This window comes from Bos taurus, chromosome 7, assembly GCF_002263795.3.
Source record: "Bos taurus isolate L1 Dominette 01449 registration number 42190680 breed Hereford chromosome 7, ARS-UCD2.0, whole genome shotgun sequence".
Taxonomy (NCBI): domain Eukaryota; kingdom Metazoa; phylum Chordata; class Mammalia; order Artiodactyla; family Bovidae; genus Bos; species Bos taurus.
In genome coordinates, this window is record NC_037334.1 from 605,465 (window position 1) to 631,598 (window position 26,134).

The 26,134-nt window shown below is 38.6% G+C and overlaps 1 protein-coding gene across 2 annotated transcripts in view; it reads right to left on the reverse strand.

The window, feature by feature from the left end:
* CNOT6 (CCR4-NOT transcription complex subunit 6) overlaps positions 1 to 26,134 on the reverse strand; it is an 83,818-nt gene that overhangs the window by 20,650 nt on the left and 37,034 nt on the right. For both annotated transcript variants that reach the window (XM_005208378.5, NM_001101161.1), the window contains 2 exon segments: positions 6,476 to 6,662; positions 4,433 to 4,518 (listed from right to left, as the gene is read on the reverse strand). In XM_005208378.5, the coding sequence (XP_005208435.1) occupies positions 4,433 to 4,518; positions 6,476 to 6,662 (273 nt within the window).

Below are 26,134 nucleotides of genomic sequence, written 5' to 3' on the forward strand. Positions count from 1 at the left end.
AATAAAATAAACTTGTTCCTGTTTGCAAGTAACTAATTTTCTACATAGAAAAAAAATTTGTAATTACCAAATAACCTATTAAAAAAAAAAAGAAAAACCAACTCCTAAAACTAAAATAGGGTTCTATGATGTAGAAGGATATAAAATAAAACTTTAAAAATCCATTATATTTCTATATACAGGGAATGAACATGAGGAGGGCACTGCAACAACCCACTCCAGCATTCTCGTCTGGAGAATCCCATGGACGGAGGAACCTGCTGGGCCACAGTCCATAGGGTCACAAAGAGTCAGACACAACTGAAGCCACTTAACACACCACACAAATATTGGAATGAACACAAAGACAGCAAAATTTAAATACATTATGATTTATATTCACTCAAACAAAAAGACAAGTATTAAGTCTAACAAAATATTTACAGGACTTATATACCAAAAACTATACAACACTGATGAAAAAGATCAAAGAAGATCTAAATATATGGAAAGATATAGCACATTCCTTGATTGGAAGACACTACATAGTAAAGATGTCAGTTCTCCCCAATTTGATACAAGTTATCAAAATCCCAGCAATATTTTTTTATAACCACAGACAAAATTATTCTAAAATGTATATGGAAAGGCCAAAGAACTAGAATAGCTAAAACCATTTTTAAGAAGACTGCAGAGGAAGAATCAATCTATCTATTAAGACTTATTACTCTATTTCAAGTTCCAAAACCTATGTGATATTGGCAGAAGGCCAGACACAGGGACTGATGAAAAGAAGAGAATCTACATAGATATGTTCAACTGATTTACAAAAACAGTGCAAAAGCAATTCAATGGAGGATAAATTTTTCAACAAATGGTGCTGGAGCAACTGGGCATGTAGAGCTATTTTAAAGAGTTCTTAGACTTGACACCAGAAGTAAGCTCCAGAAACAAAAAAACTGATAAACTGGACTTCATCAAAATTTAAGACTTCTGCTATATAAAATACCCTGTGTGATAGTATGATTTACAATAAGAAATATATATTTACTTTCTGTCTGGTGTTCCTGGTACACAGATCCTAAAACTTCTGAAATTTCCTAAGTGATGAGATTGATAAAGATGCTTTATGTTAATGAGGTGATATTTGGATTTCTCTGAAAGACAGGGCTGATTGCTAAGAGAACTATTATGTGACTAGAAGGTTGGAACTTTCAGTCCCACCCCCAGAAGGGACAAAACACCAACAGCCAATGATCTAATCAACTAGACCTGCAAAATGGAGCCTCCATAAACACCCAGTAAGATGGTTAAACAACCCATGAAGATATATATCTATGGAATACTACTCATCAATATAATCAAGCAAACACCCAACAACCTGGGTGACTTTCCAAAGAATTAACCTGAATTAAAAAAAAAAAAAATCTCAAAAGGTTAGACACAGCATAATTCTATTTACATAGTATTTTTAAAAATAATTTAATTAATTAATTAATTTAATGGCTGTACTGGGTCTTCACTGCTGTGCAGGCTTTTCTGTAGGTGCAAAAAGCAGGGGCTGTTCTCCAGCTGCGGAGCACGGGTTTCTCATTGCGGTGGCTTCTCCTGTGCAGAGCAGTGCCTCTAGGGTGCTTGAGCTTCAGCAGCTGTTGCACTTGTGCTCAGGAGCTGAGACTCGCAGGCTCTAGAAAACAGGCTCAAAACTGTGGCACATGGGCTTAACTGCTCTGAGGCATGTGGGATCTTCCCAGATCAGGTATCGAACCTGTTGTCTCCTGCACTGGCAGGCAGATTCTGTACCACTGAGCCACCAGCAAGTTCTACATATTATTTTTGAAATAACAAAATTACAGAAAGTTTTTTCAGTGGTTGTAAGAAATTAAGGAGTGAACTGGGGCAAGAAGCAGCAAGTGTGGCTATTAAAGGGCAACAGGAGGGATCCTTTGGTGATGGAACCGTTCTGTACCTTGACTGTGCATGTGTGTAGTTGCTCAGTCGTGTCCAACTCTTGGTGACCCCATGGACTGTAGCCCGCCAGGCTCCTCTGTCCATGGAATTCTCCAGGCAAGAATACTGGAATGGAGAGCCATTCCCTTCTCCAGGGGAGCTTCCCAACCAATACCCTGGTTGTGAAGCTGTACTATAGGTTTGAAAGATGTTATCACTGGAGGGAAATTGGTAAAGGCATATGAATTGTTCTCTGCATAATTTCTTACAGGTTCATGTGAATCTTTTAAGTACCTCAAAATTTGTTTTAAAAAATGAATGTGCATCTAAGGTTATAGTCCTATCTTTCACAGTAGAACAATTTTGAAGAACATGGAAAAACTTAAAAAAAAAAAAAAAAGTGACACATGCTAGCCTTAGGCAAACAACTTTAAAGAAAATGCTATGAACCGATTTACATGGCAGAAATACTCTGGCTCTGTATGAATGGATGATATAGGCAAATAGACTTGATTTTTGAACAAAGTGATACATTTTCTCTTTCAAATAATGAACAGTGATATGAGAAATTATGAAAGTTTTCAGAGAGAAAGGGTAATGTAACTGTTTTTTAGTAGCTAGCACAACATTACAATGCAAAGTTGCAAAGCTCAGGAAAATAACAGAGATCTGTCTTAAAACAGTGAAATTAAGTGAAAAGACTACTGTTATAGACAGATATGTAACAATGTCCAACAGAATTGCTGAGCCATACAAACACCTCAGTGAAACTATACTTCCAAGAGAGAATCATACAGCACAAATGTCAAATGGTAAAGGATCTTTCTGAAATGGAAGACCAAGGAATCAAAACTGAAGGTGCCATAAAGACTTTCCTACCCATCCCCAGCATTTACTTTCACAGGCTTTTACATACCTTAAATCAGTGTAAAACCTGTGACCAATGACCCTAACCTCAAATAAAGTTTGTAATCTTTAGAGGATGAGATGGTTGGATAGTATTACAGACTCAATGGACATGAGTTTGAGCAAACTCCAGGAGACAGTGAAGGACAGGGAAGCGTGGCGTGCTGCAGTCCATGGGGTCGCAAAGAGTCAGACATGACTTAGTGACTGAACAACAACAGCAAAATCTTTAGAGAAATGAATATAGGCTAAGGTTTGTAAATATATATATAAGATTACAAAAAAACCTTAAACCAGAAGGACATACAACAGTAGCTGCCCCTGAGAGGAGAAAAAGACTAGAAGAGGAACAAAGAAGAGGGCCTTAACATTCTGTAACGTTTTATTTCTTTTACATTAAAAAAAAGACACAAAAGTGACAAAATATTGCTAATTCTGGTAGTCCTTATATGGATTACACTTGGCTACATTTTATATTTTTCTGTTTTTCAAATTTAAAAACAGGAAAATAAGAATAAATCAGACTTACCATAGGGAAATAGAACAGAAAAAGGCTTTTGCAACTCACATTTCCCTGACATCCATTTTAAGAGGCCTCACCCAGTGTAACCATACAGATAAAACCTTTCCAAAGAACCATTTATAAAGGTGATGTCTGTTGAACATGGTTTACATATATTTGTAAAGGTATTATTTATTTTCTTCCAATTGCTTTTGTGAACAATAACATTAATTTTATAATATGACATGGATTTATATAAACAAAACCTCATTCTATAACTATTTTTAATAAGTAAAATTCTTGAAGACCTAACCATGTGATTTTGGGGTGGAAGGGGCGGCACAACACACAGCATGTGGGATCTTAGTTCTCCAACCAGAGACCGAACGCAGGCCTCTTGCAGTACAAGGGCAGAGCCACAGCCACCTGACGGAGAAGGAAGTCTCCCTGTGCTCTCTATTTAGGAATCAATTATAGAGTAAGCTGGCCACGTGTACAAGACTAGTGAACAATCATAATGTGATTAAAAAAAAAATTACAGGCATTAACATACACTTAAAATATAACTTTTAACCTTGCTGGTTTAAAAAAATATTTCTTAATACTTCTTACTACGTCAATTATGTCCCCAAGTTCTAACATATTAATGAAGTCCTTATAAATCAATTTTTTTTTTGATTTTTTAAAAAATGCTTAAATACTGGTCTTTATATTAGAGGATTCAAATGGATCAAAATTTTCTGTTTTCTGCACTTTGTAAGAATCTCTGCTTTTTGAGATCTGAACATTAAAAAAAGAAATAAGCTGTTTTACAGCATGATGAAATAAAGTCTGATATCAAGAATGTATAACCAAAACAGAGGTGACTGAAATAAGGGCAAGAAAAGCAATGCTAGGCTAGGAGGAAAAAACAATAAAAGGACTAGCAGACAAGCTATCAGTGAAAAAGAGAAAAAACTAGTGGGCTGCATCTAACAAACTGATGCACTCTGGGTAAGAATGAACTGCAAATCCCGGCAAAGATTCCCTTATGCCTTCTTCAGACTCAAAGACATACATATAAACCATGAGCAGCACAAATACGGGAAGTCATACCTTTCAGGCCTAAAGTCTGCAACTGAAACAGTTTTCCCAGCTCAAAAGGTAGAACTCGTAACAGGTTGTTATTTAAATGGAGTTCCCTGTAGATGTAAAAATTCCAGGAAGTCAAAAGATATATTAACTTTAACAGCTAAAATCAACAATATGATTTCTAGGAATATAAAAATATAAATTCTTAATACAAATTTAGTATTATAAGCTAATGTCTAGTACAGTGCTTCTCATGTGGTTTAAAAAAAAAAAAAAAGACACAACAAAAAAAATCACAAACTGCCAAAGACATACATTTATAAAACACAGGGGGGGAAAAAAATCAATTATTGTAAAAGTGAGAAAGAAAAAGAGCAACAAAATATAAGCCCATTTTTTAAGAGCATGAGATTCAACAGATACATGCTGTGTATCTCACTGCAAGCTGGTGACACACTCTGAATTGGCACAGTCCAGAGACTGCCCGGGTCAGCACAGATGGAAGGCTCTCACACATATTCCAGAAAGTGGAAATGAAAACCCCGCCTAACATGTAAACTGTGAAAATAGAATTTAAGTGATCATATCATGCCGAAACAAAATACTTTATGGTAGCTGCATAATAAGTTTATGATTAATATTTTTCCAAATTTACTGTTTCACTTTATAAATAATGGCAGCTATATTAATAACCACTGATTATTTCAATGATTTGTTTTGCATACAAAATTTAACTATGAAAGACACCTTCAGTAGGAAAAAAAAGAAAGATCCAATATGAAGATAATGGTAATATCCTATAATTTTTGTCAATTGTAAGTTTTGTCAATTTTTACATGTGAATGAGAACTACTTCTGAAATCCTTGGTTCTTAGAATTTAAAAGAAGCTTGGTTACTACTGAGTAAAACCAGAGGTTGGTGAGGCCATAAAATGAACAAGAAAAACTTGTTCTGAATACCTGTTATTTCCACATATATCACATAGGAAAGGAGGTCCTTTGAGTAAATTTGGTTCAGAGGATTAAAAGTCATGGTATATACTCATTAAGCCTGAAATTGTCAAAGGGCTGTCTGGAAACAACAGAGGTTTAAAAAAAAAAAAAAAAAACACCTCTCACAAGGTCCTTATACCTTTTTTTATTATGCAGGAAATGATAGAAAGCAGCAGAAAAAGTCAGTGTAATTTTTTTTTTTAAGGCAGATAATATGAAATGGTACAAGATTTTCCATTAGGATTAACATAATAGCTAGAAATTGGCTTTATATTCAACTTGAGTAAATCTCATCTATCTTAGAAAACAGAGGTTACAGGAATCACCATTTACTAATACAGTATTTGCCAAACAGGGTTGCTAATAGCTTTTTAGTCAGTATCCCAAATACTGCTGATCTCAGCTGGGTCCTTATTACAGCAACTTCACAGATGAAGGAACACTCAGCAAGGTTATAAGAAGCTTGCCCCAAATCACACAATTTTTAAACGACAAAGTTTCTAATCTGAACTCTGTATGACTCCACATTCTATCTGCCTCCTATACTCCACACTACAGTCCCCCACATTCAATCACTAATTCTAGCTTCTTTCAAGTCCCATCTTTGTTACTATCATGCACAGAAGCCCTGGGACAGCCAAAAAGATATTACTAATTGGCAATGACTTCTTAGATCCTGTATTAAGGATAAGGGGCCCCAGAATTTAGTGGAGAAAAAGCACCTCAACTGTGTCACAAGTGTGTGCATATATGGAATAACACAAACACTTTGTATCTGTTTGTTCCACTTTGTCTTAAAATTTTGTTTCAAATATGAAGTATATTATACAAAACAGCAATGAAATAAGTGTTAGGCAATGGATCTACGTGACTTATGATTTATTAGCTGACATTCAATTTTCCCAGAAAACTTTCTTGTTTAAAACCTCATGTTTAATTTTGTTCAAATAACATTAAATTCACAATGTTGTTTCCTAACAAAGTGGTGTTTCCTAACAAAGTTGTGTTTCCTAACGATATAACAATATTTTGTTTTAAGGGTATACAACTATGCACTGAGTTGAATCTGTATACCTGAGTGATACCATGTTTCCGAGTTCTGCTGGTAAACTTCGGATTTTATTAGAGGACAGGTCCAGATACACCAGATTGTGAAGCTTGGCAATGTCTGAAGGAATGCGGGACAGGGAATTGTCACTCAGATACAAAGCTGTCAAGTGAGTTAGTGACCACAAAGATGAGCTTAAGCTTCTTACTTTTCCTGTAAAAGAAAAAAAATGGGACAAGAATTAACTCTCCACTTAGCAAACTAACCACAACTCATTTAAGGAAATATATCAGTGTTTAGATTACATTGTTATTTTTAAGAGCACAATAGTTAAAAGACTTTATCCTTTAATTAGCCTCAGCTATGAAAAGAAAAAGTATGAGTAATTTATAGTAGTAAGTCTAATATACATGAATCAACCAATTTCAGAGATCAGACACCAATCAAGGCAGGAGAGTGATCCGTTAAGGAAGGGAAACAAACAAGTCAGGTCTACTATTATCTGAGCTTACTTCTTGAACAGTTCAGCACAGTTAGGGGATTCCAGGGGAAGAACACTGATCTCCCCCAAGTACAGGATACACAGCGAACGTCCAGGGAAGCCAAGATGACTAGAATTTATAAAGGCAGAGTACCAGAGAGGAGAAAGATGAAGAAAGAGGTTTAGAGATTTGACTTGCCCCCTCAAGTTATCAACTAATCAGCAGATGCATGTGAGAAACTGCCTGAGCCAGAGGAAAAAAACACCCAAAAGGAGCAGAGGTGATAATCCCTAGGTTCACACATCACTCAGGTTCACACAGCACTTAATAAGGTAAAATCCACAATATCTGGCACCTAATTAAAAATTACTAGGTACACAAAGAGACTGTAAATCAGTCAATTAAGACCAGTCCACAAGAGATAACAATGATACAACTAGTAGAGATGTTAAAAGTCACTTTAATTATATTCCATACTGTCAAAAGCTAGACAGCTGAACAAGACAGCACAGACGCTCATATTGAACTTTTCAAGTTGAACACATGGTTAAGAGGAGATGGAGAATGACTGCTAGTGTATTCAGGGTTTCTTCTGGGAACCATGAAAATGTTCTCAGATTAACTATGGTAAGGGGTGCACAACAAAATATATACAAATTACTGAATTTGTACTTTAAGTGGGTGAACTGTGTGAATTATACTGTTACCAATTATAGCCGCCACCAAAAGAGAGACAGACAGACACACAAACACATAGGCAGAAAAATTCCCACATTAATGCAACGATCTAGCAACCCAGAGAGATATTGTCAAAAGTGAAGGCAAACTACAAGATGAAAAGAGCTATGGAGATGGATGGTAGTGACAAATGCACATTATGAATGTATCTAAAAAGCTTTTCCATAAAGAGTATTTTGGAACCAGATGGGTTCACTGGTGAATATTACCAAACATTCAAAGAAGAATTAAAAACAATTCTATACAAATTCATCCAGAAAACTGAAAAGGATACTTTCCTACTCATTATGAGGTCAACACCATCCTGATACCAAAACCACACAACACTAGGACAAGAAAACTACAAAACAACATCCTCATGAACATAAATGTGAATTTAACAAAAACAAATCCAACAATACATTAAAAGGGATAATGACCAAGTAAGATTTGTGCCAGAAAATGCTAGGTTTGTTGAACATTTTAAAAATATAATTTAAAAAATGTTTTCTCAGAAAAGAAAGCATTTGACAAAATCAGTATCCATTTCTGACTTTTAAAAACCTCTCCTATCAGTTGATTTTTCAGCACAAACTAAAAATTTTCATTTTTATTTTAAAAATAATTTTTAAAAATTACAGCGACCCCATAGACTAAATAGCCTGCCAGGCTCCTCTGTCTTTGGGATTTTCCCAGCAAGAATATTGAAGTGGATTGCCATTCCTTTTCTAAGGGATCTTCCTGATCCAGGGATCAAACCTGTGTCTCCTGCATCTCCAACAGATTCTTTACTGCTGAGCTACTGGGGCCAAATGAAGACTGTTATATAAAAACCTCACGGTTAACTGCAAACCAAGTATAAATAGATATACACAAAAAAAAGGAAGTAACTGAAACAACACTAAAGACAGTCATCAAATCACAAAGAATAAAAGCAGGGCAAAAAGACCTAAAAAACAACAAAACCATGAGCAAAATGGTAATACTGATTATATATAAATCAATAATTACCTTAAATGTAAATGGACTAATGTTCCAACCAAAAGATAAGAGTGGATGAATGGAAGCAGAAACAATACCCATAAATATACTACCTACAAGACACTCATTTCAGAACTAATGATACACACAAAGTGATTGAATGAAAAAAGGAAGTGTATGCAAAATGGAAACCAAAAGAAAGCCAGAGTAGTAATACTTTTATCATACCAAAAAAAAAAAAAAGAAAAATCACCTTTAAAATACAGACTGTTAGAAAAGACAAAAAAGGACACCACATAATGATTAAAGTATCAATCCAGGAATATTTATAACAATTGTAAACATATATGCACCCAACAAACCTCAATACATAACGCAAATACTAACACAGTATTGACCAATGACACATTAATATGTCTTTTGTTACCTGTGCGTTATTGACCAGGGAGATCAATAGTTTTAGAGAGTGGTACAATTAACATCACTGTGCGAAGTTGTTAGAACTTAAAACTTATCAAGGGTTCATTATACAACTTGTGGTTGTCATTATCATTCACATTTTGCTCCGTTAAGATTTTGTCAACCTTCTAAATATTATAAACACAAGTTTATTACTGTAAAACTATCAGAAATGACATATCACAAAATTTCTCATTTGAAAAAGAGCCCCCTTCAAAGATCCACCTTGTTAACTATCAGGTAAAATAAAAGAACATGTTCTAGAGGAGATAATACCCACAGGACTAAAAAAGAATCCTGCCAGAAAGTGGAGAGTCTGCGCTTCCCAGGGAAAGCACAATGAAACGGTATATTTGTAATAGATGTTCTGTTCCTCTGCACAGAGATGCCTGATGTACTGTCTATCACATGCTAACAAAATATTAGAAGGCTTTAGAAACACATGTACAAAGTTTCAAATAAATACATTAAGTGCAAAAAAAAAACTTGTTAGTATTTACTCAAACATGAGCATGTCAACATTCACTTACATAACAAATCACCAGCCACAGGCGTTAGTTTGTGTAAAAATTCCCCTGGTCGATAATGTGTCAACAGACATAAAAGGAGAAACCAACAGTAACAACTGACAAGGCATCAGAGAGAAAATCAGTAAGGAAACAAAGACTTTGAATGACACATTAGACAAACTGACTTAGTTGATAAACATACAGAACATTCCATCTGACAGCAGCAGAATAAACATTCAAGAGTACAGGAATATACCCTGGTTCTGGAAGACCCCACATGCCTCAGAGCAAAAGAGCCCGTGTGCTACAACTGCAGAGCCTGTGCTCTAGAGCCTGAGAACAGCAACCGACGAAGCCCACACATCCCAGAGCCTGTGCAACAGAAGAAGCTACCACAATGAGAAGCCGAGCACAATGAACAGCAGACCCCACTCACAGTTAACTGGAGAAAGCCCGTATGCAGCAATGAAGACCCAGCAGAGCCAAAAATGAATGAATCAATGAATGAATCTTTTACAAAGTCATCGGATTATCTCAACAGATGCAAAAACACTTCTGATAAAATTCAAATCCATTTATGACAAAAAATCTCTCCAGAGATTGTGGGTTCTCTCCAGCTAGCATCATACTTAACTATGAAAACCTGCAAGCATTCCCTCTAAGATAGGGATCCCCAATCTTCACACTGGTCCATGGCCTGTTAGGAACTGGGTTGCACAGATGAATGGCTGGGGTAGCAAGGAAAGCTTCATCTGTATTTACAACCTCTCCCCATTGCTGACAACACCATCTGAGTTCCACCTCCTATTAGATCAGCAGTGGCATTAGATTCTCATAGCAGCATGAACCCTACTGTTAACTACATGCAAGGGATCTACACTCTGAGCTCCTTATGAGAGTCTGAGGTGGAGCTGAGGCACTGATGCTGGCACTGAAGAGCAGCTGCAAATACACATTATCATCAGCAGAGAGGTTTGACTCTCAGAGACTATAATAAATCAACTGCTTGCAGACTCCTATCAAATCCCTATCAGTGAGTGGCAAGAGACAGTTAAGCAGCATCTGGTGTCAGGGTTTACAGTTGCAAGTAAGTTGACATACTTCAATTGTACAGCTGCATCTGGTGGCAGGCTTTAAGTCAGAATTCGACACTATTTTAGTCCATGAGTGGCCCACCCATTATCTTCTTTACCACTTCCATCTGTGCCTCTTTCCTGCACTGCATACTGTCTCAGTCAGTTTTGGTAAGCCCACAAGGTAATCCCAGCCAAAATGAGTAAAACACAAACGTTGCTAGAGAGTGTCTTTGAACAAAGCGAAAGACCCATGATGAGACAGCAGAAGACTCCAAGACTACTAACAAAAAGAAAGCTGTATTTTAAATACCAGAGTCCTATTTAAATTAGGGGTTCATTGCAACAAGTGATTCACATTCTCCAAGGCCACTTTATGTAATATGTGGCAACCAGTTATCCAAGAAGCCATGAAGCCATGAGAACTGCTTCACCATATGGAGACCAAGCATACTTCATTAAACAACAAGGCTTTAGAGTTAAAAAATAAACATGCAAATATGAAAAACAGAAGCAATTACTGAAGGCCACCACATCATCAAATGTGTCTGCACTGAGAGCATCATTCTTAGTGGCTAACTGCATTGCTAAAACTAAAAGCCCTTTACTATTGGTGAAGAGTTGATCCTGACTGCTGCTAAAGTTCACTTATAATGAACTTTTAGGAGATGCTGCAGTTCAAAAGGTGACACGAGTTCCTCTTTAGGCTAACGACATAAGTAGACGAATGGATTAAACAGCACCATTATTAGAAAGGATCAGTAAGTCACTGTTGCACGCAACCCAGGTTGAAAGTCTATGATGTTCACAAAAGGACAAAAGTGCTTGTCTCTGTGTGATACGTGCATGAGGGTATGTTATATACACTTTTGTGGCAACAACATCACAGCTGCAGAACTATTCAAAAATGATTACACATCAGAGAAACAGAATTGGTCATTTTGTGTCTGTATATGCATGGACAGAGTGGTTGCCATGACTAGGTGGCTTGTTGGTTTCTTTCAGTTCAGTTCAGATGCTCAGTCATGTCCAACTCTTTGTGATCCCATGGACTGCAGCACTCCAGGCTTCCCTGTCCATCACCAACTCCTGGAACTTGCTCAAACTCATGTCCATTAGGTCCATGATGCCATCCAACCATCTCATCCTCTGTCATCCCCTTCTCTTCCTGCCTTCAATCTTCCCCAGCATCAGGGTCTTTTCCAGTCAGTCAGTTCTTCACATGAGTTGGCCAAAGTACTGGAGCTTCAGCTTCAGCATCAGTCCTTCCAATGAATATTCAGGACTGATTTCCTTTACAATTGACTGCTTTGATCTCCTTGCGGTCCAAGGGACTCTGAACAGTCTTCTCCAACACTACACTTCAAAAGCATCAATTCTTCGGCACTCAGCCTTCTTTTTGGTCCAACTCTCATATCTGTACCTGACTACTGGAAAAACTATAGCTTTTATTAGATGGACCTTTGTCAGCAAAGTAATGTCTCTGCTTTTTAATATGCTGACTAGGTTTGTTGTAGCTTTTCTTCCAAGGAGAAAGCATCTTTTAATTTAATGCTGAAGTCACCATCTGCAGGGATTTTGGAACCCAAAAAGAATAAAGTCTGTCACTGTTTCCACTGTTTCCCCATCTATTTGCCATGAAGTGATGGGACTGGATGCCATGATCTTAATTTTCTGAATGTTGAACTTTAAGCCAGCTTTTTCACTCTACTTCACCTTCAGCAAGAGGCTCTTTATTTAGTTCCTCTTCGCTTTCTTTTTTTCCCATAAGGGTGGAGTCATCTGCATGTCTGAGGTTATTGATATTTCTCCTGGCAATCTTGATTCCAGCTTATGCTTCATCCAGCCCAGCACTTCGCATGACGTTCTCTGCATATAAGTTAAATAAGGAGGGTGACAATATACAGTCTTGACCTACTTCTTTCCCAATTTGGAACCAGTCTGTTGTTCATGTCCGGTTCTGACTATTGCTTCTTGACCTGCACAGAGATTTCTCAGGGGACAGATAAGGTGGTTTGGTATTCCCATCTCTTTTTCCACAGTTTGTTGTGATCCACACAGTCAAAGGCTTTGGCACAGTCGATAAAGCAGATGTTTTTCTGAACTCTCTTGCTTTTCCTATGATCCAATGGATATTGGCAATTTGATCTCTGGTTCTTCTGCCTTTCAACAGGAGAACATTGGATCCTACCAAAATAAGATACTCCAGGTCCAAGGGCAAAGGAGAAGCCCCAACAAGATGGTAGGAGGGGTGAAACTGCATTTAGAATCAAACCCCAAACCCACCAGAGACTCTTGGAGGGCTCAAACTAAACCTTGTGTGCACCAGGACCCAGAGACCCCAGTGAGACTGAGCCAGACCTTCTTTTGAGTGTCTGAGTGTCTCCTGCCGAGGCACAGGTCAGCAGTGGCCTGCTGCAGGGACAGGGGCTCTGGCTGCAGCAGACCTGGGACACATGGCATGTGGCATAAGCCCTCTTGGAGGAGGTCGCCATTAGTCCCACCATACAGCCACCGAGCAGACGACCCACAAACTGCAGAACAATTACACCAAAGAAATCCTTGCAGTGTTAAGAAAGTTCCAGGACCCACAACAGAGTTCCCAACCTGGGGATCCAGCAAAGGGACTGAAAATCCCCAGGGAATCTGACTTTGGAGACCAGTGGGATTTGATTACAGAACTTCCACAAGACTGAGGAAACAGACTCTTGGAGGGCACAAACAAAACCTGGTGCGCACCAGGACCCAGGAGAAAGGAGCAGTGTCCCCACAAGAGACTGAGCAGACTTATCTGTGAGTGTCCAGGAGTCTCCGGCGGAGGCGTGGGTTGACAATGGCCTGCTATGGGGTCAGGGGCACTGAATACTACAGTGCTGGCTTAAGTCCTTTTGCAGGAGGTCACCATTAACCCCACCATAGTTTGGCCTCAGTCCAAACAATAGGGAGGGAATACACCCGCACCCATCAACAGAAAATCGGATTAAACATTTACTGGGCATGGCCTTGCCCACCAGAACAAGACCCAGTTTATCCCACATCAGTCTCTCCCATCAGGAAGCTTCCATAAGCCTCTTATCCTTATCCATTAGAGGGCAGAAAGAATGAAAACCACAATCACAGAAAACTAACCAAACTGATCACATGGATCACAGCCTTGTCTAACTCAATGAATGAGCCATGCCACATAGGGCCAACCAAGACAGATGGGTCAGGGTGGAGAATTCTGACAAAATATGGTCCAATGGAGAAGGGAATGGCAAACCACTTCAGTATTCTTGCCTTGAGAACCCCAGGAACAGTATGAAATGGCAAAAATGGTTGCATTCAACACCAAACTGGAATGATGGGGATGACAACTGAACATGGGGATTTCTGACATGTTTCAAACATTGGCAGAGATTTTCAAAGAGACTGAGCCAGGGCCTTCTTTCTCCCAGCTGGTGCATGATCACCTGTCTCAGCTTTCAAGTAAGTTTGAGAATTACTTCCCAACCACAAAAGACCCTGAACTGGGAAGGAATAGATCCACAACCCATCTGTGAATAAGACAGGTGAAACGACTTTGTCCTTGCTAGAAAAGGATCAACTGCTTGAGAAAGCAAACGATTTGGCCTTTAAAGTATGTTTGAGACACGTTCAAATCTCCATACATTCTGGATTAAAATCAAGGTGGAATAGCCTGAGATGGCCACAAAAGCACTGAAAAGCCTGCTTCCATTTCCAACATCCTATCTTTGTAAAAAGGGGTTTTCTGCAGTGACAGCAACTGAAACGAGATTAGAGTAGACTGGACACAAGCAACACACGGTGGGCATCACTGTCTCCCATCATTCCAGATGGCACCATCTAGTTGCAGGAAAACAAGCTCAGGACTCCCACTGATTCTGCATTATGGCAAGCTGTGTAATTATTTCACTCTGCATCATAATGTAATAATAATAGACATAAAATGCAAAGTAAATGCAATGCACCTGAATCCCCCTGAAACCATCTCCCTCAATCTCCTGGTCTGGGAAAAATTATCTTCCATCAAACCAACCCTGGTGCCAAAAAGGTGGGGGAGTATGGCTCTAAGATCAGGAACAAGACAAGGAAGCCCACTCTTCCCACTTTCATTCAACACAGTCTTGTTGCAGGTCCTAGCCACAGCAATCAGACAAGAAAAAGAAATACAAGGAACCAAATTAGGAAAGAAGAAATAAATTGTCACTACTTTGCAGATGACATAACTATACACAGAAAATCCTAAGGACACCACCAGAAAACTACTAGAGTTCATTCATGAATTCAGTAAACTTGCAGGATATAAAGTTAATATACAGAAATCTGCTGCATTTCTATACACTAAAAGCAAACTATCAGAAAGAAATTAAAGAAAGAATCCCATTTATTTTTATTCAGAAATAATAAAATACCTAGGAGTAAACCTACCTAAGGAGGCAAAAGACTACTCCAGAAACTATCAGACTCTCACTGTCTTCCTGTTAAGAAGCCAGTTGCTGTGAAGTTCCTAAGGTGTACACATTTCTGGGTAGTGCCATGAGATTTACTTGTCTCTTGCATGATAAACTGGTAATCAGGAAAACCTTTATTTTGTGGATTTGGAAAGAAAAATCAAGATGAATCATAATTTATTTTGAAATTTATTTGTAAATTTCTGAACCAACAGCAAATGTAGATTAATGCATCCAGAAGATTCAAGCCATTTCTATTCAATCACGTCACTGTACTAAAGTCATAACCTGTTAACCATTATATTACTTTCTAGCTCTGAAACTATTTTTAATGGAAAATTCTTTTCCAGTTATCCAGCTTTATAATTAAATAATCTTGAATTAAAGATGAAAAAAACTGAAGATACAAGTAGATAGAAATGTATATTATGTTCTTGGATTAGAAGAATCAGTATTGCTAAAATGATACTATCCAAGGCAATCAACAGATTGAATGCAATCCCTACCAAATTACCAATGGCATTTTTCACAGAAGTGGAACAAAGAAATTTTCATTTGTATCAAAACCGAAAAGACTCTCAAACAGTCAAAACAATCTTGAGAAAGAAAAACAAAGCAGGAGGAATTATACTCCCAGACTTTAGTCCTACTGCACAGGACTCAAAACAGTATGGTAGCAGCACAAAAACAGGACAGGACAGAAAGTCCAGAAATAAAGCGGCACACTCATGACAATCTATGACACTCATGACAAGCTCTGTCAATCTATGACACTCATGACAATCTATAACACTCATGACAATCTATGTCAATCTATGACACTCATGACAATCTATGACACTCATGACAATCTATGACACTCATGACAATCTATGTCAATCTATGACACTCATGACTATGTCAATTTATCACACTCATGACAAGCTATGTCAGTCTGACACTCATGACAATCTATGTCAATCTGACACTCATGACAATCTATGATACTCATGACAATCTTTGTCAATCTGACACTCATGACAAGCTATGTCAACCTATGACACTCATGACAAGCTATGACACTCATGATAATCTAAGTCAATCTATGACACTCATGACAAGCTCTGTCAATCTATGACACTCATGACAATCTATAACACTCATGACAATCTATAACACTCATGACAATCTATGTCAATCTATGACACTCATGACAATCAATGACACTCATGACAATCTATGACACTCATGACAATCTATGTCAATCTATGACATGACAATCTATGACACTCGTGACAATCTATATCAATCTCTGACACTCATGGTCAACCTATGACAAAGGAGGCCTTCTCTGTCAAAGAGTATACAACAGAGAAAAGACAATCTCTTCAATAAATGGTGCTGGGGAAACTAGAGAGCTACATGTAAATAAATGAAGTTAGAACATTCTTTAACACCATGTACAAAAATAAACTCAAAATAGATTTGGATAAGAAAGCTATGGTACATATACACAATGGAGTATTACTTAGCCATTAAAAAGAATACATTTGAATCAGTTCTAATGAGGTGGATGAAACTGGAGCCTATTATACAGAGTGAAGTAAGCCAGAAAGAAAAACATCAATACAGTATCAGATCAGATCAGATCAGATCAGTCGCTCAGTCATGTCTGACTCTTTGCGACCCCATAAATCGCAGCACGCCAGGCCTCCCTGTCCATCACCAACTCCCAGAGTTCACTCAGACTCACGTCCATCAAGTCAGTGACGCCATCCAGCCATCTCATCCTCTGTCGTCCCCTTCTCCTCCTGCTCCCAATCCCTCCCAGCATCAGAGTCTTTTCCAATGAATCAACTCTTCGCATGAGGTAGCCAAAGTACTGGAGTCTCAGCTTTAGCATCATTCCTTCCAAAGAAATCCCAGGGCTGATCTCCTTCAGAATGGACTGGTTGGATCTCCTTGCAGTCCAAGGGACTCTCAAGAGTCTTCTCCAACACCACAGTTCAAAGGCATCAATTCTTCGGCACTCAGCCTTCTTCACAGTCCAACTCTCATATCCATACATGACCACTGGAAAAAACATAGCCTTGACTAGACGAACCTTTGTTGGCAAAGTAATGTCTCTGCTTTTCAATATGCTATCTAGGTTGGTCATAACTTTCCTTCCAAGGAGTAAGCATCTTTTAATTTCATGGCTGCAGTCACCACCTGCAGTGATTTTGGAGCCCAGAAAAATAAAGTCTGACACTGTATCCACTGTTTCCCCATCTATTTCCCATGAAGTGGTGGGACCGGATGCCATGATCTTATACTAACGCATATATATGGAATTTAGAAAGATGGTTAACAATAACCCTGTATACGAGACAGCAAAAGAGACACTGATGTATAGAACAGTCTTTTGGACTCTGTGGGAGAGGGAGAGGGTGGGATGATTTGGGAGAATGGCATTGAAATATGTATAATATCATATATGAAACGAGTCACCAATCCAGGTTCGATGCACGATACTGGATGCTTGGGGCTGGTGCACTGGGACGACCCAGAGGGATGGTATCAGGAGGGAGGAGGGAGGAGGGTTCAGGATGGGGAACACATGTATACTTGTGGCGGATTCATTTTGATATATGGCAAAACCAATACAATATTGTAAAGTTAAAAAATAAAATAAAATTTAAAAAAATAAATAAATAAATTTAAGACCAGATACTGAAAAACTCCCAGAGGAAAATATAGGCAGGACACTCTTTGACATAAATCACAACAATAATTTTTATTTTGGATTTGTCTCAAAGTAAATAAAAGCAAAAATAAACAAATGCAATCTAATTAAACTTAAGTAGCTTTTGCACAGCAAAGGAAACCACTGACCAAACAAAAAACCTACTCGATGGGAGGAAATATTTGCAAATGTTATGGCCTGTCAACATAATATTAACATTAATATCAACATATTCAACAGTTCATACAACTCAGTATCAAAAAAACAACCAACCAGGACTTCCCTGATGGTCGAGTGGTTGAAAAATCCACCTGCCAGTGCAGGAGACTTGGGTTTGATCCCTAGTCTGGGACGAGTCCATGTGCCTCGGGGCAATTAAGCCCACACACCACAACTACTAAAGTCTGTGTGCACTAGAGACTGTGCTCTGCAACATGGGAAGCCACCACCACGAGAAGCCCACGCACCAAGTGGAGAACGGCCCCACCCATTACAACTAGAGGAAGCTCGTGGGTAGCAGCAAAGACCCAGTGCAGCCAAAAAAAAAAATCCAACCTGATTAAAAAATGGGCAGAACTGAATAGACAGTTTTCAAAAGAGCAAATACAGATGGCCAACAGGTACATGAAAAGAAGCTCAACATTACTCATCATTCAGTTCAGTTCAGTTGCTCAGTTGTGTCCGACTCTTTGCGACCCCATGAACTGCAGCACGCCAGGCCTCCCTGTCCATCACCAACTCCCAGAGTTGACTCAGACTCATGTCCATCGAGTCGGTGATGCCATCCAGCCATCTCATCCTCTGTCGTCCCCTTCTCCTCCTGCCCCCAATCCCTCCCAGCATCAGAGTCTTTTCCCATGAGTCAACTCTTCACATGAGGTGGCCAAATTACTGGAGTTTCAGCTTTAGCATCATTCCTTGCAAAGAACACCCAGGACTGATCTCCTTTAGAATGGACTGGTTGGATAAATATATGAATTTAGGGAAATACATATTCAGACCAGAGCAGTTGGAAGCACATTTTAATGTAGGATTTGATTGGGTATTTAAAAGGAAGCTGTCCAATAAGACTAGTCTCAACTTTCCCATGTCTTACAGTCTTACATTTTCCCTTCTTTAATATTCATTTCAAATATTTCGCTCCTTCTCTCTCTCTTTTTTTTTGGCTGCACTGCATTGCATGTTGGAGCTTAGTTCCCCAACCAGGGACTGAACCTGAGTTCCATGTATTGGAAACATGGAGTCTTAACCAGTGGACCACCAGGGAAGTCCCTCAAATATTTCTAATGGGGCAAAGACTGGGCATAAAAGGAAAAATAAGATAGGTTTAAGAGGATTTATTTGAAAATTAACTAAATTATCTGATTAGTAAGGGACAGATAGTGTGAAATGAGAAAAGTCAGCCAAATTTAAAAGATGAAGGGGCATACTATCATGGTCAGCTGTATTCATTACCTTTTAAAAATGACTGACTATTGAATTATGAATTCCCCATCATGTCATGTTTCAGAAAATGGGATAACTATCTTCAGAATAATTCTTTAATTTCTTCTTGAAACCACAATGAAATAACACCTTACACCTGTCAGAATGGCTATCCCTGAAAAGAACACAAATAAGAAATGTTGGTGAGGATGAGGAGCAAAAGGTACCCTTCTACAATGCTGTATGAATGTAAACTGATATAGCCACTGTGAACACGCATTATGAGGTTTCTCAAAAAATTAAATATAGAACTGCCATAGGACCCAGAATTCCATTCCTGGATATATATCCAAAAGAAACAAAAACACGAATTCCAAAAGATACATGCTTTCCAATCTTTGTAGCAGCATTATTTACAACTGCTAAGATACAGAAGAAACCTAAGTGTCCATCAATTGATGAATGGATAAATATATATATATAGTGAAATACCACTTGGCCATTAATGAAATTCTGTCATTTGCAACAACATGGATGGACTTTGAAGGTACTGAGCTAAGTGAGCTAAGTCAGACAGAGAAAAACAAATACTGTACAGTATCACTTATATGTGGAATCTAAAAAATATAACTAGTGTAATAACAAAAAGGTGGTACATTCACAGATTCAGAGAACAAGCTAGCAGCTACCAGTGGGAAGGGAGGGCAATACTGGGGTGAGAGGCACAAACTTCTGTGTGAAAGGCCACAAGGATGGACTGCACAACACAGAGATTACAGCCAATATCATACAATAACTGTAAACAGCGTGTAACCTCTATAAACATACGAATTTTTTTAAATTTTAATAAAAATAAATCCCCTTATACACGAAAAAAAATTTTTAAATGCTCAGTAAGCTAAGAACTTCCTCAATTTTGATGAAGGGCATCTACAAAAAGCGTAGTGATAAATAAATTCTTTCCCTAAGGTCAGAAACAAAGCAAATATATCTACTCTCACCACTACCATTCAACATTATATTGTAGGTTCTAGCTATTCCAAGACAAGAGAAATTAAAAAGGCAGATATAAAAATCTTTATTTGCAAATATCAAATAATCTATGTAAGAAAATCCTATGGAATCTATGAAAATGCTACCAGTAGTGAGTTTAGCAAAGTTGTACAGCAAAGATCAATATACAAAAATATCTACTGTATATCTGTATGCTAGCAATGAACAATGAGGAATTGAAATTTTAAAACTGTAGCATTTACAATTCAGTTCAGTTCAGTCGCTAGGTCGTGTCCAACTTTTTGCGACCCCACGGCAGCCTGCAGCACGGCAACGCTTCCCTGTCCATTACCAACTCCCGGAGCTTGCTCAAACTCATGTCCATTGAGTCAGTGATGCCATCCAACCATCTCATCCTCTGTCATCCCTTTTTCCTCCTGCCTTCAATCTTTCCCAGCATCAGGGTCTTTTCTAATGAGTCAGCTCTTTGCATCAGGTGGCCAAAGGACTGGGGCTTCAATTTCAGCCATCAGCCCTTCCAACGAATATTCAGGATTGATTTCCTTTAGGAATGACTGGTTTGATCTCCTTGCTGTCCAATGGACTCTCAAGAGTCTCCTCCAACACCACAGTTCAATAGTATCAATTCTTCAGCGCTCAGCTTTCTATATGGTCCATCTCTCCCATCCATACATGACTACTGGAAAAACCACAGCTCTGATTAGACAGACCTTTCTCAGCAAAGTAATGTCTCTGCTTTTTAATATGCTACTAAGTTGGTCATAGCTTTTCTTCCAGGGAACAAGCCTCTTTTAATTTCATGGCTGCAGCCACCATCTGCAGTGATTTTGAAGCTCAAGAAAAGAAAGTCCATCACTTCCATTGTTTCCCCATCTATTTGCCATGAAGTGATGAGACCGGATGCCATGATCTTAGTTTTTTGAATGTTGAGTTGTAAGCCAGCTTTTTCACTCTCCTCTTTCACCTTCATCAAGATGCTCTCTAGTTCTTCTTCACTTTCTGCCATAAGGGAGGGTGGTGTCATCTGCATATCTGAGTTTTTTGATATTTCTCCTGGCACACTTGATTCCAGCTTGTGATTCATTCAGCCCGGCACTTCGCATGATGATCTCTGCATGTAAGTTAAATAAGGAGGGTGACAATATACAGCCTTGACATACTCCTTTCCCAATTTGGAACCAGTCTGTTGTCCGGTTCTAACTGTTGCTTCTTGACCTGCATACAGGTTTCTCAGGTAACGTGGTCTGGTATTCCTTTCTCTTGAAGAATTATCCACAGTTATATATTATTATCTATCAAACTTATGTTAACACTTAGGGACAAATTTGACACACACACAAAAAAGTGCAGAATCCAAGTATACTAAGAACTACAAAAGAATGCTAAAAAAAAATGAAAGGAGTCCTAAGTAAGTGAAGAGATAACCTCTACAGTTGATCTTTGAACAATGCGGAGTCCCCCACACATAACTTATAGCCAGTCCTCTTAATATGCAGTTCTGTTCAGATTCAACCAACCTTAGATGGTGCAGTACTGTAGTACACATTATTGAAAAAAATCTGCACCTAAGTGGGCCTACGCAGTTCAAACAGGCAAGTTCAAGGCTCAACTGTATATGGTGGAGTTGCCAACGTGTTTGGCAGCTAAAGAGACAACATTCACTAATTCAGCCAATATTTAGTGACTAGTGTGGCGTGGCAACATAATGGTAATAAGACAAAGTTCCCAACTTCAGGATTTTTTTATGTGAGCTCCATAATCAAAATAGCAATCAGCAATAGGAAAATGAACAACAGATAAGAACAAGTAACTTAATAAAAAACAAAGGGTCAGTCATTTTACAAAGTTCATTTCAGTAATAAAAGAGATGCAAATCTAAATAAAACATTGCTACCAATGCAAATAGCAAAGTAAGAAGATTAATACCCAGTACTGGCAAGGCTAAGAGGGAAAAACACATTCATTATGGGAAACATACAACCATATTTTAAACCAATCTTGTAATAATAGCTACTAAAATTTAACTTTGAATATTCTTTGCCCTATCACAATTCTACAATTAGAGGTTTATCTTATAAAAATATATTCAAGAATGCCAAGAAATATATACTATTGGTAGTAGGGAAAAATGTGAAATAACCAATGATTATTAATAGAGTATACTTAAATTATGACTCATATACACAATGATATTCTGCAGCTATTAAAGAGAATGTAGTAGAGCTATATACAATGATATGGAAAGATGGTCAACAAAAAAAGAGGAAAAAAGCAAATTTCAAAACATTACAGTACTCCATTTGGGAAAAGATGTTGGTTTAAAAGATCAACAGTTACAAAAGCAAAAGAATGTAACATACTGTAGAGAAAGATAAATCTCTATTGACAGAACTAGGCTATTCAAGAAACTAAGGTTCCTAATTTTCTGATAGAGGTCAAAGAAGAATACAGACTTTCTGAGGTTCTGATGATATCTATTTATTTTTCTATAAAAACTAAACATATTCATGAGCACTCAAAAATTTGCATTCCATTTTAAGCAGTTTATAGTGACTTCAGAAACGCTGGGATTATTCTGGTCTAAGTTAAGAGCCCTGTTTTGATAGGCAAATTCATTCTAAAGTGCCCAGAATTCTTAATTGCTAAATACCAAGAAACAGAAAGAATCTCATTGGTGCTCCCTGAAATCAAAGGGATGATTAGCAAACAGATTAGGTATAATTCAGTTCAGTTCAGTTGCTCAGCCGTGTCTGACTCTTTGCAACCCCGAGAAGTGCAGCACGTCAGGCCTTCCTGTCCATCACCAACTCCCAGAGTTTACCCAAACTCATGTCCATCAAGTCAGTGATGCCATCCAGCCATCTCATCCTCTGTCATCCCCTTTTCCTCCTGCCCCCAATCCCTCCCAGCATCAGGGTCTTTTCCAATGAGTTAACTCTTCATATGAGGTGGCCAAAGTATTGGGAGTTTCAGCTTCAACATCAGTCCTTCCAAAGAAATCCCAGGGCTAATCTCCTTCAGAATGGACTGGCTGGATCTCCTTGCAGTCCAAGGGACTCTCAAGAGTCTTCTCCAACACCACAGTTCAAAAGCATCAATTCTTCGGCACTCAGCTTTCTTCACAGTCCAACTCTCACATCCATACATGACCACTGGAAAAACCATAGCCTTGACTAGACGGACCTTTGTTGGCCAAATGTCTCTGGTTTTGAATATGCTATCTAGGTTGGTCGTAACTTTTCTTCCAAGGAATAAGCATCTTTTAATTTCATGGCTGCAGTCACAACCTGCAGTGATTTTGGAGCCCAAAAAAATAAAGTCTGATACTGTTTCCACTGTTTCCCCATCTATTTGCCATGAAGTGATGGGACCAGATGCCATGATCTTAGTTGTCTAAATGTTGAGCTTTAGGCCAACTTTTTCACTCTCCTCTTTCACTTTCATCAAGAGGCTCTTTAGTTCCTCTTCACTTTCTGCCATAAGGGTGGTGTTATCTACATATCTGAGGTTAGTGATATTTCTCCCGGCAATCTTGATTCCAGCTTGCGCTTCTTCCAGCCCAGCGTTTCTCATGTTGTAAGTTAAATAAGCAGGGTGACAATATACAGCCTTGACGTACTCCTTTCCCTATTTGGAACCAGTCTGTTGTTCCATGTCCAGTTCTAACTGTTGCTTTCTGACCTGCATATAGGTTTCTCAAGAGGCAGATCAGGTGGTCTGGTATTCCCATCTCTTTCAGAATTCTCCACAGTGTATTGTGATCCACACTGTCAAAGGCTTTGGCATAGTCAATAAAGCAGAAATAGATGTTTTTCTGGAACTCTCTTGCCTTTATCGATGATCCAGTGGATGTTGGCAATCTGATCTCTGGTTCCTAGGCCTTTTCTAAAACCAGCTTGAACATCTGCAAGTTCATGGTTCACATATTGCTGAAGCCTGGCTTGGAGAATTTTAAGCATTTCTTTACTAGCGTGTGAGATGAGTGCAAGTGTGCAGTAGTTTGAGCATTCTTTGGCATTGCGTTTCTTTGGGCTTGGAATGAAAACTGACCTTTTCCAGTCCTGTGGCCACTGCTGAGTTTTCCAAATTTGCTGGCATATTAAGTGCAGTACTTTCACAGCATCATCTTTCAGGATTTGAAAGAGCTCAACTGGAATTCCATCACATCCACTAGTTTTGTTCGTAGTGATGCTTTCTAAGGCCAACTTGACTTCACATTCCAGGATGTCTGGCTCTAGGTCAGTGATCACATCCTCATGATTATCTGGGTCATGAAGCTCTTTTTTGTATAGTTCTTCTGTGTATTCTTGCCATCTCTTCTTAATATCTTCTGCTTCTGTTAGGTCCATACCATTTCTGTCCTTTATTGAGCCCATCTTTGCATGAAATGTTCCCTTGGTATCTCTAATTTTCTTGAGGAGATCTCTAGTCTTTCCCATTCTGTTGTTTTCCTCTATTTCTTTGCATTGATCACTGAGGAAGGCTTTCTTATCTCTCCTTGCTATTCTTTGGAACTCTGCATTCAGATGCTTATATCTTTCCTTTCTCCTTTGCTTTTCGCTTCTCTTCTTTTCACAGCTATTTGTAAGGCCTCCCCAGAGAGCCATTTTGCTTTTTTGCATTTCTTTTCCATGGGGATGGTCTTGATCCCTGTCTCCTGTACAATGTCACGAACCTCCATCCATAGTTCACCAGGCACTCTGTCTATCATATCTAGCCCCTTAAATCTATTTCTCACTTCCACTGTATAATCATAAGGGATTTGATTTAGGTCATACCTGAACGGTCTAGTGGTTTTCCCTACTTTCTTCAATTTCAGTCTGAATTTGGCAATAAGGAGTTCATGATCTGAGCCACAGTCATCTCCTGGTCTTGTTTTTGCTGACTGTAGAGAGCTTCTCCATCTTCGGTGTTGACCATCTGGTGATGTCCATGTGTAGAGTCTTCTCTTGTGTTGTTGGAAGAGAGTGTTTGCTATGACCAGTGCGTTCTCTTGGCAAAACTCTATTAGCCTTTGCCCTGCTTCATTCTGTACTCCAAGGCCAAATTTGCCTGTTACTCCAGGTGTTTCTTGACTTCCTACTTTTGCAGTCCAGTCCCCTATAATGAAAAGGACATCTTTTTGGGGTGTTATAATTAGGATTATCTATAGAGAAATCACTATCTCTCATTTGCAGATTGAGATAAAACAAGGAAGAAATCTTGACTAAATCTCTGAAACTCTAGTATCAGGAATTACAGCTGATCTTCATTACTCTGGATTCTGTATTTGCAAATCTGCCTATTCCCTGGGCTTCCCTGATAGCTCAGGCGGTAAAGAATCTGCCTGCAATGGAAAGGACCCTGATTCGATTCCTGGGTCAGGAAGATCCACTGGAGAAGGGATAAGCTACCCACTCCAGTATTCTTGGGCTTCCCTGGTGGCTCAGCTGGTAAAGAATCCACCTGCAGTGTGGGAGACCTAGGTTCAAACCGTGGGTTGGGAAGATCCCCTGGAGAAGGGAAAGGCTACCCACTCCATGGAGTTGCAAAGAGATGGACACAATTGAGCAACTTTCATTTCACTTCACTTCAAATTTATTTCTAATTGCCAAATCAATTCTTACAATTTCATAGTCATTCACAAATAAGCACAGAGTAGTAAAAACTGGAGTTGCCCAAGGTTCCAGCTGAGGTCCAACAGGTAATACTCTTTCTTGTTGCTGCTCTCACAATGTAAACAAGTTATCTTTTTCACTATTTGCTGCCAGTTTTTGCATTTTTTTGCTTTATGAGTGATAACAGCCCTTAAGTGTAGTGCTAAACACAAGGCTGTGTGATATGCCTTAGATAAGCTTCCTTCAGGCACAAGTTACAGTGTTGCTGGT